The 16,520-nt window shown below is 43.8% G+C and overlaps 1 protein-coding gene across 1 annotated transcript in view; it reads right to left on the bottom strand.

The window, feature by feature from the left end:
• Positions 1–16,482, bottom strand: part of LOC119402119 (exostosin-2) — a 31,529-nt gene extending 15,047 nt beyond the window's left edge. The window contains exons 1-8 of the mRNA XM_049418280.1: positions 16,393–16,482; positions 13,141–13,465; positions 11,173–11,370; positions 8,279–8,482; positions 7,499–7,512; positions 6,314–6,498; positions 5,232–5,371; positions 4,298–4,523 (exon numbers count right to left, since the gene is read on the bottom strand). Coding sequence (XP_049274237.1) covers positions 4,298–4,523; positions 5,232–5,371; positions 6,314–6,498; positions 7,499–7,512; positions 8,279–8,482; positions 11,173–11,370; positions 13,141–13,442 — 1,269 coding nt within the window. The 5' untranslated portion in view covers positions 13,443–13,465; positions 16,393–16,482. The remainder of the gene's footprint in view (positions 1–4,297; positions 4,524–5,231; positions 5,372–6,313; positions 6,499–7,498; positions 7,513–8,278; positions 8,483–11,172; positions 11,371–13,140; positions 13,466–16,392) is intronic.
• Between the last annotated feature and the right edge of the window lie 38 nt (positions 16,483–16,520).

Raw genomic sequence — 16,520 nt, 5'->3', positions numbered from 1 at the left:
CCTAGCAAGGTGGTCAGGACTCCTTTAGAGCGGACTTTTCTACCACACACATACCAAATTCAATAACTTCCGACTTCAAACATCGTTTAGCATACTTTCGGGACGGGAACAGCGCGCCGCGGATATCGACGTACCGATTTAAGAACGAAGGCCGCCAATCTGTGGTCTGTCAATGACCAGCTATGCCTAGCTGTAGCGACAAAAACTCGGCACGCAGCGTGCTTGGTGTTGCGTTTTGGGACGCTGACGCGCGAAATTGCTAACCGCTGCCACCGCTTCTCCGAGCAGTCGCTGCGCAGTGAGCTTGGCCGGGGGGTCCGCTGCCGATTCGCGAAATGCCCATCCACGGTTCTGAGGAGCCAGCGGGCGATGCGATTCGTTGCTTGCAACGAAGGACATTGGGGCTTCTTCGCTTTTGCATGTCCACTAGGCGATGTTCTTGCCCGAAAGTTCGGATTTGTCTTGCACATCAGCACTGTGAGCGGAGTTAGGCCTAGCCACGACATCGAGTGGAAATCTGTTGCATCAGAGCATGCGCGATGGTTGTTTCTTTTCTTAGGTTTTCCAGATGTTATTTACTGTGCCTCTTTTCGGAATAAAATTTAGTTGCGAGCCAGCGCTGTAGTCTGTCTTTTCTATTCTCGTCCTCGTTTTTGTCGCGCTAATATTCGTTCAAGATCGAGTAGAAAGCTTGGTTGCGATGTGCGTGGCTGCAGTGCCCGATGTTTCAAAGTACGTCATGCTCGATTGCGAGTACAAAGAGTTGTCCCGCGGTGGTCTTCGTCATAAGCTCTATAGTGCTGATAAGAACCTCTAACAGTGGGTCCAACGAGTCAACGCTATTACAGTTGCATGTCTGCAACGTTCTACGCACGTCTACGCACGTCTGCAATGTTCGCGACGAGTACGGCGCGCTATCGCAATCTGATGATTGAGCTTTTGCTTGCAGCTGCCAAACTAAAGCGTTCTAAATTATCGTCGACCCGTGAACACAGAACGAGTGCGAACGCGTCACTAAGTAGCGCAATTTCCACCAGCCACGACCTTGCGACGAACAAGCAGCAGACGACGATCCCGAAGCGAGCATCACGGCAGAAGCAGCCGATCGGAGGCCTTGAATTGAACTTCAAACATGTGCTTTTTGTACGCATGTTACTGAATGGAGGAGCTAGCTGAAATGGAGAACTTGAACACGTAGAAATGCTCTTTACGACGAGCCCAAAATGGTGGCGCCCGGTTGCGCCGATGTCGAGCTATAATTTTGAAAAACGCTTTTTTTTTTTTGCTATTTCCACAATTTTCGCCGAAGTCGGCAGACGCAAAAAAAATTTTTATAGCACTTCTACGTAGTTTTCAGTGAAGATATTTTGGAATCAGATAGAAAATGGGCTACAGAAACTGAAAATGCGATTTTCCAAAAATCGCATTTTTTTTTTGGTCCCCCGTTAAAAATAAGACCATGTTTGTAACTTGTAATTCTCTCCGGTTATAATAGACCCATTCAGTGTCACTCATAAAAGTCTGTTGTAACAGTACTTGGATTTTACATACTCCCTCTACAACAGACCAAGATCCTCTTCACTATGAAGGTCTGTTGTAATGAGGTTATACTATATTATCTACACTGCTTCTTTACCCAAACTTTGCTACCCAAGATTGTACAGTATTAACTCTTTATTGATTCTAACGAATCATGTTTTAAGCCTTTCGCATCATTTCTGCAGAAGTATGCTATGGAATTGCCAGTATTTATAAAAAGTGAATTAGAAATTTATTGGGATTCTGAATATAAATTTGAAATATCATTTGCTGAAAAACTGCAAATGTGCATTACTTTTTTGTACAACGCGTGATTTCTAAGGCATCATTAATTTCAGATTCATGCTTGAAGGTAATTCATATGCCAAAGCACTATACACCATAGTGGCCAACAAAATTGGTAAATGAATTCATCGAGTGGGCAAAAAGAAATAACGAGTTCACAAGTTTTCAGAAATCCCTCTGGAAATTCAGAAGAACATTTGTAGTAACATCAAGCACCTTCATCATAATTCTCTCTAGAACATTTGACCTTTCTACAATCACAATAATCACTATCATATTTGTAGCAAAACAAGATATAGCATTGTTTTTTTTTTAAGAGTAAGCACTATTAGGGCTTATTACAAGACACTGAGCAGTGTGACTTAAAAAAATCTTAATTTATACAATTTCATCCCACCCATAGGTCGGCAAAAAAATTGGAGCTCACTCAGACTCACTCAAGAAATATATTTTGCTCTGAGGGCTCACTTGGACTCAGATTCAGCAAAATTTTCCTCAACCAGGTTCACTCGGACTCAAACTAACCAACATATGCCTCAGCCGGACTCAGACTCAGACTCACGGCTTGACCAGAGTTTAAGTGAGCCTGAGTGAGTCGTCTCATGAGTCCGTTAGTGTAAAATTAGCTTTTTCGATCATGGTGCCAATGCTCTTTAATGCCAATATCTCACATAATCGGTGCTCTATGATACGCCTTGTGATCTTGTACCTTAAAATACGTGTTATAACTGGTTTCAATCCAGTAAGGACATTTTCATGAAATAAGCGACTCACACGCTATATTTTATCAAGAACTTCGCGTAAAAGAGTTTGCGGGGGAGGTCATGGCAGCACCCCCACCCAACTCGCGCCTCTGATCAATAAGTGTAGAGGTGGCACATGAACACTCGTGTGTTGACATATGTGTAAATAGACTTGAGTATAAACGAAAGCCAATATAAGACTGATAGTAATGCTGAAGATGAGTAGATAGGACCACAGATCGGCAATGGAAGGTGGACCTCACTCAGACTCACTCAAAAAATATATTTTGTGCTTAGGGCACACTCAGACTCAGACTCACAAATATTTTCCTCAACCGGACTCACTCAGACTCATTAAAATTTTGCTCAGCTTGACTCACTCGGACTCAAACTCACCAAATTATTGCTCACCCGAATTCACTCAGACTCAGACTCACAGCCCGATCTGAGATTGAGTTAGTCGACTCATGAGTGAGATTGCTGACCTATGATCCCACCTGTATGTGTAATTCAAATTTCATTGACATCTATTCACCAATAAGTTACCGAGTCATGTTCCTTCTAAGCAGACTGTGCTCACTTTTCATCATCTTTTATCAAACTGAATTTCAGCTGTTGATTAAAGGGCCCCTCACCAGGTTTGACAATTTTGAGCTGACGAGAGCAATGCATACACTGGGCATTCACGATCACGTCTGCCAAAATTTGCAATGCTATGTGCCGCGGAAATGGGTCAAATTTCAAGCTGCCACCATCTTCTTCTCGCAAGCCTTTCTTCTCGCGGGTGCATGCCCAGAGAATGAGGGGATGACATACACGGTGGAATGGCCCTACGTAGACCGTAGTGCTGTGACGTCGGTCCTCTACGTAGATGACTGTGCTCTGACGTCGCCAACAGTAGCACGTGACACTGCGATAATTATTTCACACGACATGTGTGGTTTGTGTAATTTGTTGCTCGAATAGACTGATAAAACTGGAGAGAAATAATGAGACACGCAAAGGGAATGTGTGCGTATTTTCATTTTTTTTCGTGAATTGCAGCAAGATGCGGGGCTAATGTGCCTCCCTTTTCCATGCGTTCCGTGTCCCCGCGGTTAGCGCATCAAGCAGACGCCAGCCCTGACAATGAAAGTAATGTTCTGGTGCGTTCGAGTGCTCATTATGCTCATTTATTCTCCCGCGTCTACCTAAATGTTCATGCAGCACTGGCTCTTGATGCCACTAGTCTCGTGCAACTTCGTGCAAATGTCGCAACTTTCATGCCCGTACCGCAGAAACAAGCAATACACCACAGAGAACGCCGACACAATGCCCACGGCCTCTACGTAAAAAAAGAAGGTAGCGGCCGTGCAACGCCGCTTGTGTGCTCGGGCTGGCTCGGGCACGTCATGCGCACGTGACCATGCATGCGCATGACGTGTTCACGCGTATGCGTGATGTGATCCTCCAGCTCCGATGCCGAAGAGGGCAGGGAAGGAATTTGGCTTGCGAAGGCTACACGGGGTGAGTGGCAAGGGTCTGAAGCTCATTTCCTCGCATCATGGTTTCGTGCCGCTACAAATTATTGTTTTTCTCAGCTTGTAATGAACCAATTTGAAAAATTCTTGTGGCATAATGCTCTACATTCAGCACACAACTTCCAGCGTCTAACTAAAATTTGCTATGTGGCCTGGTGAGGGGCCCTTTAACAAAAGTGTGGAAGCCACGCAGAGGAAAGAACGTCTTACCCCAGGCGGCAAGTCGTTCCAGTCTTCATAACTTTTCCCAACGTGTGGGAACAGGCGATCATTGATGATCTCCAGCGTTGTCATGGCGATCCGTTCCATGCTGCTGAAGTAGCGCTCCCATATCAGCAGCACCTGGGACCTCATCTCCGACACCCGGCCCTCCGAGAATCCCTTCAGGATGCCGACGACGTCTTCTAGTTCGTCTTCGCGAATCCGTATGGAAGCTCTGCAAGAGGTGAACAAGATCTTTAACACAAAGCATTCTATGGGGACTTAATTGGGGTATCAGAAGCGATTTTGTTCATCTAAAAAGCGCTACATTCAGTAAGCGTTTGACTTGGGTAAGTTGGTTTACGCATCTAAACACACAGCAAAACTGAAACAATGACGCAAAGAAACGCAAATCTACACCACAGTGCTTGTAATGTGCATTTATGTATCACTGTGTGTCATTGATGCTGTGCATTCAAACAATGCCATTTTCAAGGCTGAAGCTCAGAACCCCGCTAGTGAAGTACTATCATATATAACTATTATGAAGACAATATATAAACTACATGATTGCTTACTTACAAACTTGAAGTGAGGAACACTTGGACGTATAATACCAGCAACACCTAATTTTGGCTAACGCTGGCTAAAGAAGGCTAGCTGAAGCTTAATGCTGGCTAAACTGCAACACCATGATGGCTTGGGCTAGTCGGTACATGCTCATACGGGGAACACAAAATCACGGAGGTCAGCCACTGTTTCTTTCTTTTTGTCTTTCGTCTTTTCACACTGTCCTCCTCGTGTGTTGGCTACTTGCTGGTTTAACGTTGGCAACTGTTGCCCGAGCATGGCATGAGCAGCTAATGCTTTGCACACAGGACTGTTTCTACTTCAGGAAGTTCAGCGCAAATCTTTTGTTCGTCAAGCAACCAACGAAACTTGCCTTTTCCAGTCAAGCACCTCTGAGAAGGGCAGCACATACTCATCCGCGACTACCACGGGAATGCAGCCGGCCGAGAGCGTGTCGGACAGCGCCATCTGGCCGAGCCTAGCTGCCCGAACGACCAGGCAGAACTTGCCCTCCTGCGATTGGAAAATCGAGAATCGTTCTTCGGCTCTTCTCGCAGCAACAGAACTACGAACGCTTTTCTTTTACAACACACCGTTTGCCTCATGCAGCAACATCCTGTGCATTTCTGTAAACGCTTGGATTACTGTGCAAACAACCTTTCTGAAGTCTTTTTGTCCCGAAACAATCATCATCTATCGTATACACTTTTCCTCACTTTAACACTGCTTGCACAGTACTTTCAGGTCACGATCGCTGTGGCACTCTTGATAGGAAAGTGGCAAGTGCAGAGTTTTCGACGAAGGAAACTCAAGCAAGCCAGATGAAGATAATTGCTGCAAAACAAAAGACTCCCCAAAGGATGGAAACTGTTACTCTAAAAGAAAAGTGTGTACTTTGGGTGTTTTCGGACCCACAATACTAGTCGTCTATCTTGCATGCTTTTCCTTGCTTCAAAACTGCATGCCGAGTACTTTCAGGTCACAAGCTGTGTGCACATTATCAACGTTCCATAGCATTCTTGATAGAAAAGTGCCAAGTGCAGAGTTTTCAAGAAAGGAAACTCGAGCAAGCCATATGACAATTACTGGGGTGAAACAAAATATACTCCCCAAAGGGTGCAAACTGGTACACTATAAAACGAAAGGGTGTGTTTTGTCCCACAACAGTACTAGTCTTCTATCTTGCGCGCTTTTCCTTGCTTCAAAACCACACGGCCAGTACTTTCAGGTCATGAACGTGCATGCCTATCAGCATGACATATCATTCTTGACTGTGAGGTGACGAGCACCGAGCTTTCAAGAGAGGAAATGCAAGCAAGCCAGATGACGATTATTGCTACAGGACAAGAACACTCCCCAAAGAGTGCAAACTGCCTTCAGAGTGAAACAGCAGCACAGGACAGACTGACCTGATCCATGACTTTGCGGGGCAGGACACCGAGCAGAGGGACTCACCGTTAGGATGTCCGGGTACTTGTAGTGCCTGTCGCCATGACAACGTAACCTGCTGTCATAAGCACGGCTACAGCTCGTGAGGTTCAGCACGCCGTGGTGCACCTTGGCCAAAGAAGCCACCACAGAGCGAAACTCGAAGTGAATGCCTGGCTGAGCTGATATCAGCAACCACGGCCGGTCGGGACCTATTTGCGAAGATGGGGAAACGATGGACGAAAAATGTTGAAAACTGTGTCGTAGCTCAGACATGGTAGTACAATGACAGGTTATTGCCAGATGGGTACGTGTGACTTAAAAATTAACATTTCCCTCTACCAGGCATCCCGTTTTGATTCGCAAGTTCGGATTCGGCATGTCGTGAAATCGCAACAGGCCAGAACGGTTTTCTTTCTTTTTTTTTAATCCTCCAGTCAGCAGGTGTGCACAACAAGCTGTATACTCTTAAGGGGTCCTTGAACCACTTTTCCAAGTAATCATCGAATGACTACGGTAGTGGAGTTTATTGCTTCACTGATTTATTACCACAGAAATTTCTCAAATCCATCAAAAATGAGGGGTGCTGCAAGGATTTGTCGCATGCTTTTAAGCATTTTTCTCACCTCCCTCATCCTGACGAGCACGCTGGAAGCTACACTAGGAGGAATGGCACGGCGGAAAGAAGACGCATCAGCGCACGTCATGAAATGCAATCACTCTCTCCCTTTGTGATTCCTGTGTGCACTAGTGAGGCTACTGTGTAATTTCAGCACACTACAGAGTCCGGCACCAGCATGTGGCAACACCCCGTGGCAAAGAGCACATCTGATTCAAATGCCGCTTCCGATTTCCGGCAGCTTTCAGCCAATAGCAGCAATCTGCTGTTTGACGACACACGGCCGGCCAATAGTAGCAATCTGCTACTACGGCTGGTGCCCTGCCCACCGACGTGAGTGAGGACGGGGCTCTCTGTATGAAGAGAGGGCATTTGAGAAAGTGGCAACGTCACGCTCTAGTTGTAAACTCCACGTGCCGCAATTTGGCTGAACCGTTCACAGCAGTGTTTGCTGTTCGTAGAATGAGTTCTTTCACCAAGCCCAAGAGGTGGTTCAGGACCGCTTCAAAAGATTGCAGCGTACAGATGCTCATGGCTTGCGGCGGAAGAGCCAACGCAAAACAGTGCTTCTGCACCACCACCGTTTCTCTCACCCTCTCCCACGTTCCTGAAGCATCACACCATCGCAGACAGCTTTTACTAGGCATGTGCAAATATTCGAACACATTGAATATTCGAATTCGATTCGATGCGAATTTTAATTATTCAAACTTTCGAAGTATTCAAAATGACCGAATGGGTGCATATTACGCCGCATGTAACCTCCCCCCTGTAAAGGTGGTTTCACTGTAGCGTAGGAGTGCTATGCCGTGAAAACCCCTATCCACAAAAAATCCTCACTGACCCGAAGCCCCACTTCAAGGTTAAATGAACACATATTACCCTTACATCGATTAATCATTCTTTAAGTTTACACTTTGTCATATGGGCTTATATGCTCTAAGTATAGTAATTTTTAAAATGTAACACATTTTACCTGTTATCACTTGCATCCTACTGAAATTCATATCCTGCTACTATTCAAGGTTGCTTCCCCTTCGCTTCAAACAAAAAAGAATGACATTTGCACATGCCTTGCTCTAACTTCAAAGAATATTGTGCAGGTTACTTGGTTCATGACAAATATGTTCATTTTTCTTTATTATATGTGATATATACTATTCAATCTATTGGATTCGAATTTTATTTATTTGACCAATTCACTATTTACTTCGAGTTTTTTTCGAACCTAAATTTACCATTCGCACATCCCTAGCGTTTACCAACTGCTAGCACCATAACGATCGAGACAAAAAGTGCGGGCATCACACGGGTAAATATGCAAATGCTCTTCAGTTTTGACATCCAAAGTCCACGTCAAAAGTGCTTCGTACCTTCTCGCGACCGACGGGCCGAGTTCGTATCTGGCTGGATTGAAGACCGGAATGCTGATGTCGTGTGACCTGCGGAAGGTCCACGAATCGAAGCCGCCACCCGCCACCATGGCCTGACCAGTGTTGACCTCGAGTGATGTCTCGTAGCTCGGCAACACTCCGGGAAGCATGTTGAAGAGCAGGTGGTTGGTGCCATTGTCCCAGCTGAACGAGACAGCAGAATCACACACTGTGCAGGTCCTGACAAACATTCTCCATTCCGTAACCCAGTTAACGTGCACCTAAATCATCCAAGCACATGAACATTTTTGCAGATTGCCCCCCCCCCCCTACTCCTTCTTCGAAACAAGGCCAGTCAGTGCAAGCCCACGAGACCAAACCCACGATTTTTATTTGAAAATACCTTTTAACTAGAGCTGTGCGAATAGCAAAATTTTGAGTGCGAAGCGAATTCGAATATTGAAGTGTGAGTGCGAATAGAATATTTTTCGAATATTTCTTGAATATTTCTAGAATATTTTTCTAATACTTCGAAGCGAAATTGCAGAAAAAAAAGTTAAGAGAGGATTCTTAAGCATATTCTTATGAGACAGCAACATGAAAGCGTTTCTTTTCGCTATCAAGAATGAGGCAATGTAGAGGCCGAATTGTATTTATGTACATGATTTGGTGCAACCAAAGTGTTGCCGACAACACTTTACACGTGATAGGCAAAGATGCCATTTCCTCAGCCTCTCTTCCTCTTTCAACTTCTGTGGAAGCCCAACTGATGTGGCGGACAAGGGTGTGCTCCCTTCAAGTCCGGAGTTCCAAATCTGCCTCGTAGACGTCGATATATACGAACATGAGAAATTTCGGATGCTAAAAAGTAGGGGTGCGCGAATATTCGAAATTTCGAATATTTTTCGAATAGTGTTTGCTATTCAATTCGATTCGCACTGAAATTTTACTATTCGAACTATTCGAACTTCCCAAAGACAAATGCAGTCAACGTCCGGTTGAAAGTGACCCCTTCAGATTGTAAATATGCTTCACCTCATTACATTCTCGTATTGCGGCAAAGCTGCCTTTCAAGCTCCGCTACGGTCGCAAAACGCTGGTTCCAATATGGAGATGAAAGATGTGGCAGAGTTGGGGGCTCCATTAATGCTGTTTTGGACCTGAAATTTGGGCAGGAAGTCTGAAAAATCGGACGCCGAAGCTTTTTAGCATCCAAAATTTCAGATGTTCTTATACATCGACGTCTACGAGGCAGATTTGGAACTCCGGACTTGAAGGGAGCACACCCCTGTCTGCCACATCAGTTGGCCTTCCACAGAAGTTGAAAGAGAAGGAGAGGCTGAGGAAATGGCATCTCTGCCTATCACGTGTAAAGTGTTGTCGGCAACACTTTGGTTGCACCAAATCATGTACATAAATACAATTCGGCCTCTACATTGCCTCACTCTTGATAACAAATACAACTATGAAATATGACCCCACCAGCGCTTCATCAACCTCGCGAAAAGAAACACTTTCATGTTGCCATCTCACAAGAACATACTTAGGGATTCTCTGCAACTTTTTATGTAATTTCACTTCGAATTATTCGAAAAATGTTCGAGAAATATTCGAATATTCGAAATTATTCGATTCGCACTCAATCTTTATTATTCGAATTCGCTTCGCACCCAAAATTTTGCTATTCGCACAGCTCTACTAAAAAGCTTTGGCTTCCGATTTTTCGGACTTCCTGCCCAAATTTCAGGTCCAAAACAGCATTAATTGAGCCCCCATCTCTGCCACATCTTTCATCTCCATGTTGAAACCAGCGTTTTCTTGAGTTTATACATTTGCGACCGTAGCGCAGCTTGAAAGGCAGTTTTGCCGCAATACCGGGGTATGATGAGGTGAAGCATATTAAAAATCTAGGGATCACTTTTAATTGGACGTTGACTGTCTCTTGGCCAAGTTCGACCGTAACGGAGCTTGAAAGGCAGCTTTCCCGCAATACAAGAGTGTAATGAGGTGAAGCATATTGAAAATCTGAAGGGGTCACTTTCAATCGGACGGTGACTGTATTTGTTTTTGGGAAGTTCGAATAGTAAAATTCCAGTGCGAATCGAATCGAATAGCAAACACTATTCGAAAAATATTCGAAATTTCGAATATTCGCACACTCCTACTTTTAACCCTACATGTGCGTGTTGTGCATGTGTGTTGATATCGCTACAGAGCAATGGCGGCAGCACTCTTCTACTCTACTCTTGTGTACAATCTGCACCTCCTTCTCATCTGTTGAGGAACTGTGAAGAAATACTCGCCTAGTACACTGCCAGTTACCATATTACCGTATGCTCTTGCACATAATCCACACCGCAACTGCAACATATGTAAAAATTTAAAGATCCCTGAGTGTTACCCGCTCTTCAACTGTGCATATTAATGTTACACCTTGGCATAAATGGCCCCATTGCCATGCTCGAAGATTACAAAAACTTTAGTTTCACTGGATTTCAGTCACCAGTGTCACATCCCTATCCTCACCTATTGTCAGTTTAAGTTGTCGCCATAAGTGCCACCTTCCTTGCATTGCCGTGAAGCCGCCTTGCACACCCAAATTCAGATATAACACGCACCCCGACTAACTCAAAATCTTCTGTATTCTTGTGCAGGTTATACACAAAATACAGTAATGTTCAACTTCTAATGGGAGGCTTGATTTTTCTCATTTATCTTTATGCGGCCGTGGTGTCGAAGAAAGACGGACAAACTTAAGCATGGCATTGTGTAGTCTCAGTATCGAGGTTCGACATAACATGGTAGCAGTGGCCAAAGAATTGGTCTCGCGTTTAAAAACACATCATCATGGTCATCATCAAACTGCTAGTCAACGAAACAAAATACAACTTTACTATGGCAGAGAGTTGAGTATTTGCGATATGGCATTCAGGTTGAGGCCCTCTTGATTTAGCGTGTCCAGAGACGGAATGAGTAGGCAAGCCTTGGAAGGGTCTGGGGTGTAGAACCTGGACTGCTGGACAGCTTCCAAGAGCTCCATGAACTCTCTGGAAGCCTGGTGGGACAGTTCTTTCCCGTGCTCATCAACATAGCTGCAAGAAAGCAAGAAAAAAGAAAAATGGCAGCCACAGCATCAATCTATATGTTGTTTTGAAGTGAAACGTACAGAAAAATATTACCAGAAGCACTCTTAAATTTATACAACCTTATTATTTCAAAAGGGTGTTTTTAACCCTTTCCCTCCTGTCGACGAATATAGTCATGAGATTTGTACCGAAATGACCGATAACGACTATATTCGTCATCAACAAAAATTGGTCACACATGGAGCCAATAACAACTACACTCATCATAGTTGCGTTTCTTGATACTAGATGGCCACACTTGTCCATGTTGTGCCATGTGTGTCTCGGCTTTGATTGTATTGCTACCTTGCATAGTATTGCCATGCAGCGAAGCCACCTTCAAGCTATCTTTGACGCAATTAGAAAAATAAGAGAACCCCGCTGAACAGAAATAATAGTGCCGTTTTATTCAGAAAAGAAGCTCTACAAATTGAGTGAAAAAAATTTTTTTCGGTGAATTTGGTACAATTTTCTTCTTTTTTCATGGTAGGGAAAGGGCTAAAAACACCGTTTTTATTAGTTTTTTTTTCAAATTTAAGGAAAAGCAAGAAAGAAAGGTAGAGAATGTTTATGCTTACGTGAATATGGCTGTGGAAAGAAGGAAAATAAATTATAACACAGATTTCACACTTTCGTGGTATCACAAAAATCAAAATGGTTCTGGAAATATGAATTATGGCTTTTCGGGTTTTTTTAAAATTTTCTAATGTTCTTCAGGAACAACTCTTGATATAAAACCTTGCTGAATACTTTGCCAGCTAGTTCTGTACTTTTGCTGCGGCAATGTCAATTACTTTCTCATCGAAAACTCTGTATTCCATGAAGCAGTGCTCCTACGTCTCGTCACAATAATCGGTGAGCTTTGCATTAGTTAATATTTGCGTTAGGTGCTCCTTGATAACTTCCTGGAAAGCTTCTGAATTGTTGCAGATGCTTGAGGCTCGCTGATGATTGTTTGTATCTATCAAGAAGTTTGAACTTCTCAGCTATTTTCGGTAGAAGTTCAGGCAAAGATGGAAGCCTGAAGAAGACAAGACCGCTAGTCAAAAAAGTAACTCCAGTGGCAACTCGTGTTCGAAGAGTTTTTCATCGCTTCAGCTATTTTCGGTTTTCTAGCCTTTCTTGCTTTACAGTCTACAAAGTTGTGAGTTGGTGTTTTTCTCCGTCGCCTTTTTTGTCTTCTCTTTTGTAACCTTACGTCTTGTCGTTTCACGAAATTGTACACCAAGTGGCCCAACGCAGTGTATTGTTAATTGAATTGAATTTTATTTCTCCCGTTTACAACGAGAAAGGAAGCAGAAGATAAAGGCCCTGTGGCCTGACAAAGGCTTCTGCTCCTGTAACAATTCGGCGCACAGGCCACACGTAGCACACAAAGCATATAAAATATACCGTACATACGGATTCAATTGAACAGTCGCGAAAACAAAACAACATGTATAGAGGAAAAAGTAAAAAAAAAAGCGATAGAACACAATCAAAAACGTTTTGCCTCAAACGACAACTAAAATGTGAATATCACTCAGCAACAAGGAATTGACAATATTTACCGCAGCTGTAGTCATAAAAACTCAATGTTGTGTGAAAGGAGAAGTGTTTTGTACGATTCATTTGAACCTTCTATAGCTTCGTCGTCAAAGTCGCGTAGTCGATTTAGTAGCTAACCCACTTGCATCATTCCACCTGTGTTACTGTCCCTCCTACATCACCTTGTCTTGTCCTTATCTTAATACTCACTTGAATATCGGGTAGACGTACACCGTGACCTGGTCGTGCCTGTGGCCACACCTGTACACATCGAAGCATGTGTAGTAGGAACAAGAGTCGATCCTCGGCTCCGCCAACGGGCTGCTCGATGGCACGACTACGCTGGGCGACGATTCTAGAAACCGCGGAACGAACTCGGTCTCCAGTTTCCGCCTCTCGAAAGGCGCGAGCAGCAGCAAGGCGCACCCGACGAGCGCAACGGCCGTCAGGACGTAACAGGCCGCCGAACCCGCAAAGCAGGTCTTTTTAGACGGGTTCGGGTTTTTCATCATGACTTCGTGCCAGTCATAAGACCCTGTAAAGAAAGAACGTGGGGTGAGACGTGTGGTGGTATCGACAAGGTTTACAAAAAATTATTCAGCAGAGATGACGACATAAAAGTGAAGCCAGAATCTGCCATCTGACCAGAGGAATCAACTAATGTCACCGTACTGCGGAAAACCGGATGTGTTTTCATCTTGCTCACAACTGCTTTAAAGGGATACCAACACGAAAATTTTCAGTTCTTTTTTTATTTTATTTACAAATACTGCTGTCTCAGTTATTGAGACATAGCAGGAGTGTATACAGATGTTCAACACAATGAGAAAATACAATTTAACAATATACATAATTTCGCAACTCTTTTTCAAATTGCTGAGCATCGAGTCTACGCAGAGACCCATCAAGCTCATTCCAGAGATCCACGGTTCGCGGAAAAAACGAAAACCTAAAACAATCAAGACCAGCTCTAAAGGGCATAATATTTAGGGGATTGAATCGTCGCATACGGGGTGCAGAAGCTGCACCAAATGAAACCAATTTTTTGCACCAAATGAAAGGCCAAGCCCCCAGGGGCCTAGCAAATGTACTGGTGAACATGAGTTCACCATGAAAATCTAATTACAGTATATTTTTAAAAGCTTGTTTAAGTTCCTACTGTACCCTGAGATCACAACATGGTATGAGCTTCTCGTCACGTGCTCACACAAGATGTCATGATGTCTCCACTGCCGCTCCGCTTTACGGCTCCATTGGTGATGCTTAAGCCACCATTTTGAATCTTTTTGGTGAAGCACAAGCAGCTATTTTGAGCGTTTTGGTACCTTACGTCATCACAACTAGTCATGCTAGTGCATGAAGTCACCAAAATTGACATTGTAGTCTGATGTCACAATAGTGTTGATGTCAGTAGGTGTGCCATGTGAAAATCGACTTTCATGTCAAAATAAAATATCTTATCGGCATTTACTGAGCTTCACACGTGTGCAGAACCGTCTCTGTATACAGGAGATTCGTATGGCATGAGTAAACTCGCCTTCGTGAATTCGTGTCAGTACCCCTTTAATGTGGTCAGTAAAGCGATGAATGAGGACAGTTGGTTCATGTCGACTTTGAGTGAACACTGACTGAAAGTATCACACGAAGAGCTTACACGCTCTCGGACAGACCCATGTCTGCCTGAGTTCTTTATGTGATGCTTTCAATCAGTGCCCACTCTAAGTTAACATGGTCAATCCAGCCACATAGATACCATTATTTATCGATTTGTGTCACCGGTCTAAGCCAATACATGAACGTCTTATCAAATTGTGTGGACGTTAATGATATTGCAAGTCAGCCAATCATAATAATTTAGCCCGAGAACAACCAGCTTTTATTTTATAATAGATTTAGATGTCATATTAAGAGAGCAAGGGAAGTTGAACTGTGATTAGTATCTCACTCGTTTGACACATTTTAAATTTTAAAGCAGAGGCAGGCACTCCTGTGATGGTAGGAATATGCAGGAGCTACCCCTCGTGAATTTTTTTAAGGACCTCCTCGGGTTAGACAACGTAGGCAATTGCTGGGTAGTGTGTCCTCTCACCATCATCAACCAACTGAGCAGTCCAAGTGTTATGTCCATTTAGGAAATAAGAAAATATATCTTAATTACAAAGGGGCTTGCAATTAATGCACTCACAAGAATGAAGACAACACTGCTTCGCACACTAATGCCACATCATACAAGGTTTGATTCACGTCAAAATTTTGAAACCCATTTGAAATAATTAGGCTCTGTCAGCGTGATCCCTTTCGAATGTTCATTGAAATGTTGATCTATGGTTCATCTGTCATACATCAGACATCCACGGAACTTTCCAAAAACAAAAAACAAAGCTTTCGTTGTCAAACGTGCTAGATACAAAAGCTAAGCATACAGCAGTATATTCGTTAAGAAAGGCGAAATTTCTTATACTTGGAAGGTGGAATGGACTTTAAAATTTGCGAACTGTTCAAGCAACTGCAAGGCGTGGACTTCAAATTTCACGTACGACGTTATCAAGGAAAAATAATGCGAAATGTGATGTATTTATAATAATTATTTCCTCAGAAATATTTTCGTTTTGCTATTGCTAGCCTAGTCTAATTATCCAGGTTGTCCCGACGGCAGCTGCCTAGCTCGATCGCGATCGAAAATTTCGACTGAGACTATCAGCGCGATCAGGATCGAAATGAAACGCGCTAGCATTAAATGACCGCTCAGCGGCAAGTGCCACAAAGTCCGATTGACCCATGCACGCTTGAAACAAGGGTGCAAAACACTGATCGCACTGCAAAATTTAAACTTGGACGTCACCGTTTGCAAGTTTGAAGACTAATTAACAAGTCACTTACATCCACAAGCTGCCGTACCGAAGTCCAAAGTTTTTACTGCAAGCTTCTACCCTTGCATTGGAGCCTGCGGTCGTATTTCCAATGGCAGCGCGAAAGTGAATGACCCAGCGCGCTGAAGAACTTAGAGACAGGTTTCGAGCAAGGTTTCGTAACGATGCCGAAGACGCCCAATGTGACACAAGAGTGAGCCTTCATCCATCAAATTTGACACCTCGCGGCATGACGCTTGAGGTAACCTCCGATCCGATCATACCTGCAGGCGTGCTAGCACGTTTAATCGCTACAAATATATACCCCGCGCTATGCGAAATGCATTTCACAACTTCACACTGTATTTCTTCAATCTAACGTTCAGCAACGGCGCGCTTCGGGCAGCAAACGATGCGCTGAAACTTCGTGGCACTTCCAAGTTCAACGCAAACTGCAGTTTCGGTTTTGTGCGCAGCCCAATCGTGACAGGCGTGCCCCAAGATTGCTCAGATTTTCTTTAGAGGAAACACCCTCGTGATGCTTCTAGGTGTGCGATAATTATCTGACGTATCTCTACTCTAGGCATGCGTCGCAAAATCTGCATAAACTTACCGTCATTGAGTCAAACGCTTCAGATTTCAGCGGCCACAAATTGACATGATCGCCGCAATCTTCGCTTCAAATGGCCGACGTATTGCTGATATAGGCGCTCATACATATGCGTTAGTTTCGTAGCAAAT

This window comes from Rhipicephalus sanguineus, chromosome 8, assembly GCF_013339695.2.
Source record: "Rhipicephalus sanguineus isolate Rsan-2018 chromosome 8, BIME_Rsan_1.4, whole genome shotgun sequence".
NCBI lineage: Eukaryota > Metazoa > Arthropoda > Arachnida > Ixodida > Ixodidae > Rhipicephalus > Rhipicephalus sanguineus.
The sequence above is the reverse complement of the archived record's forward strand: the minus strand, read 5'-3'. Positions and strand labels throughout refer to the sequence as shown.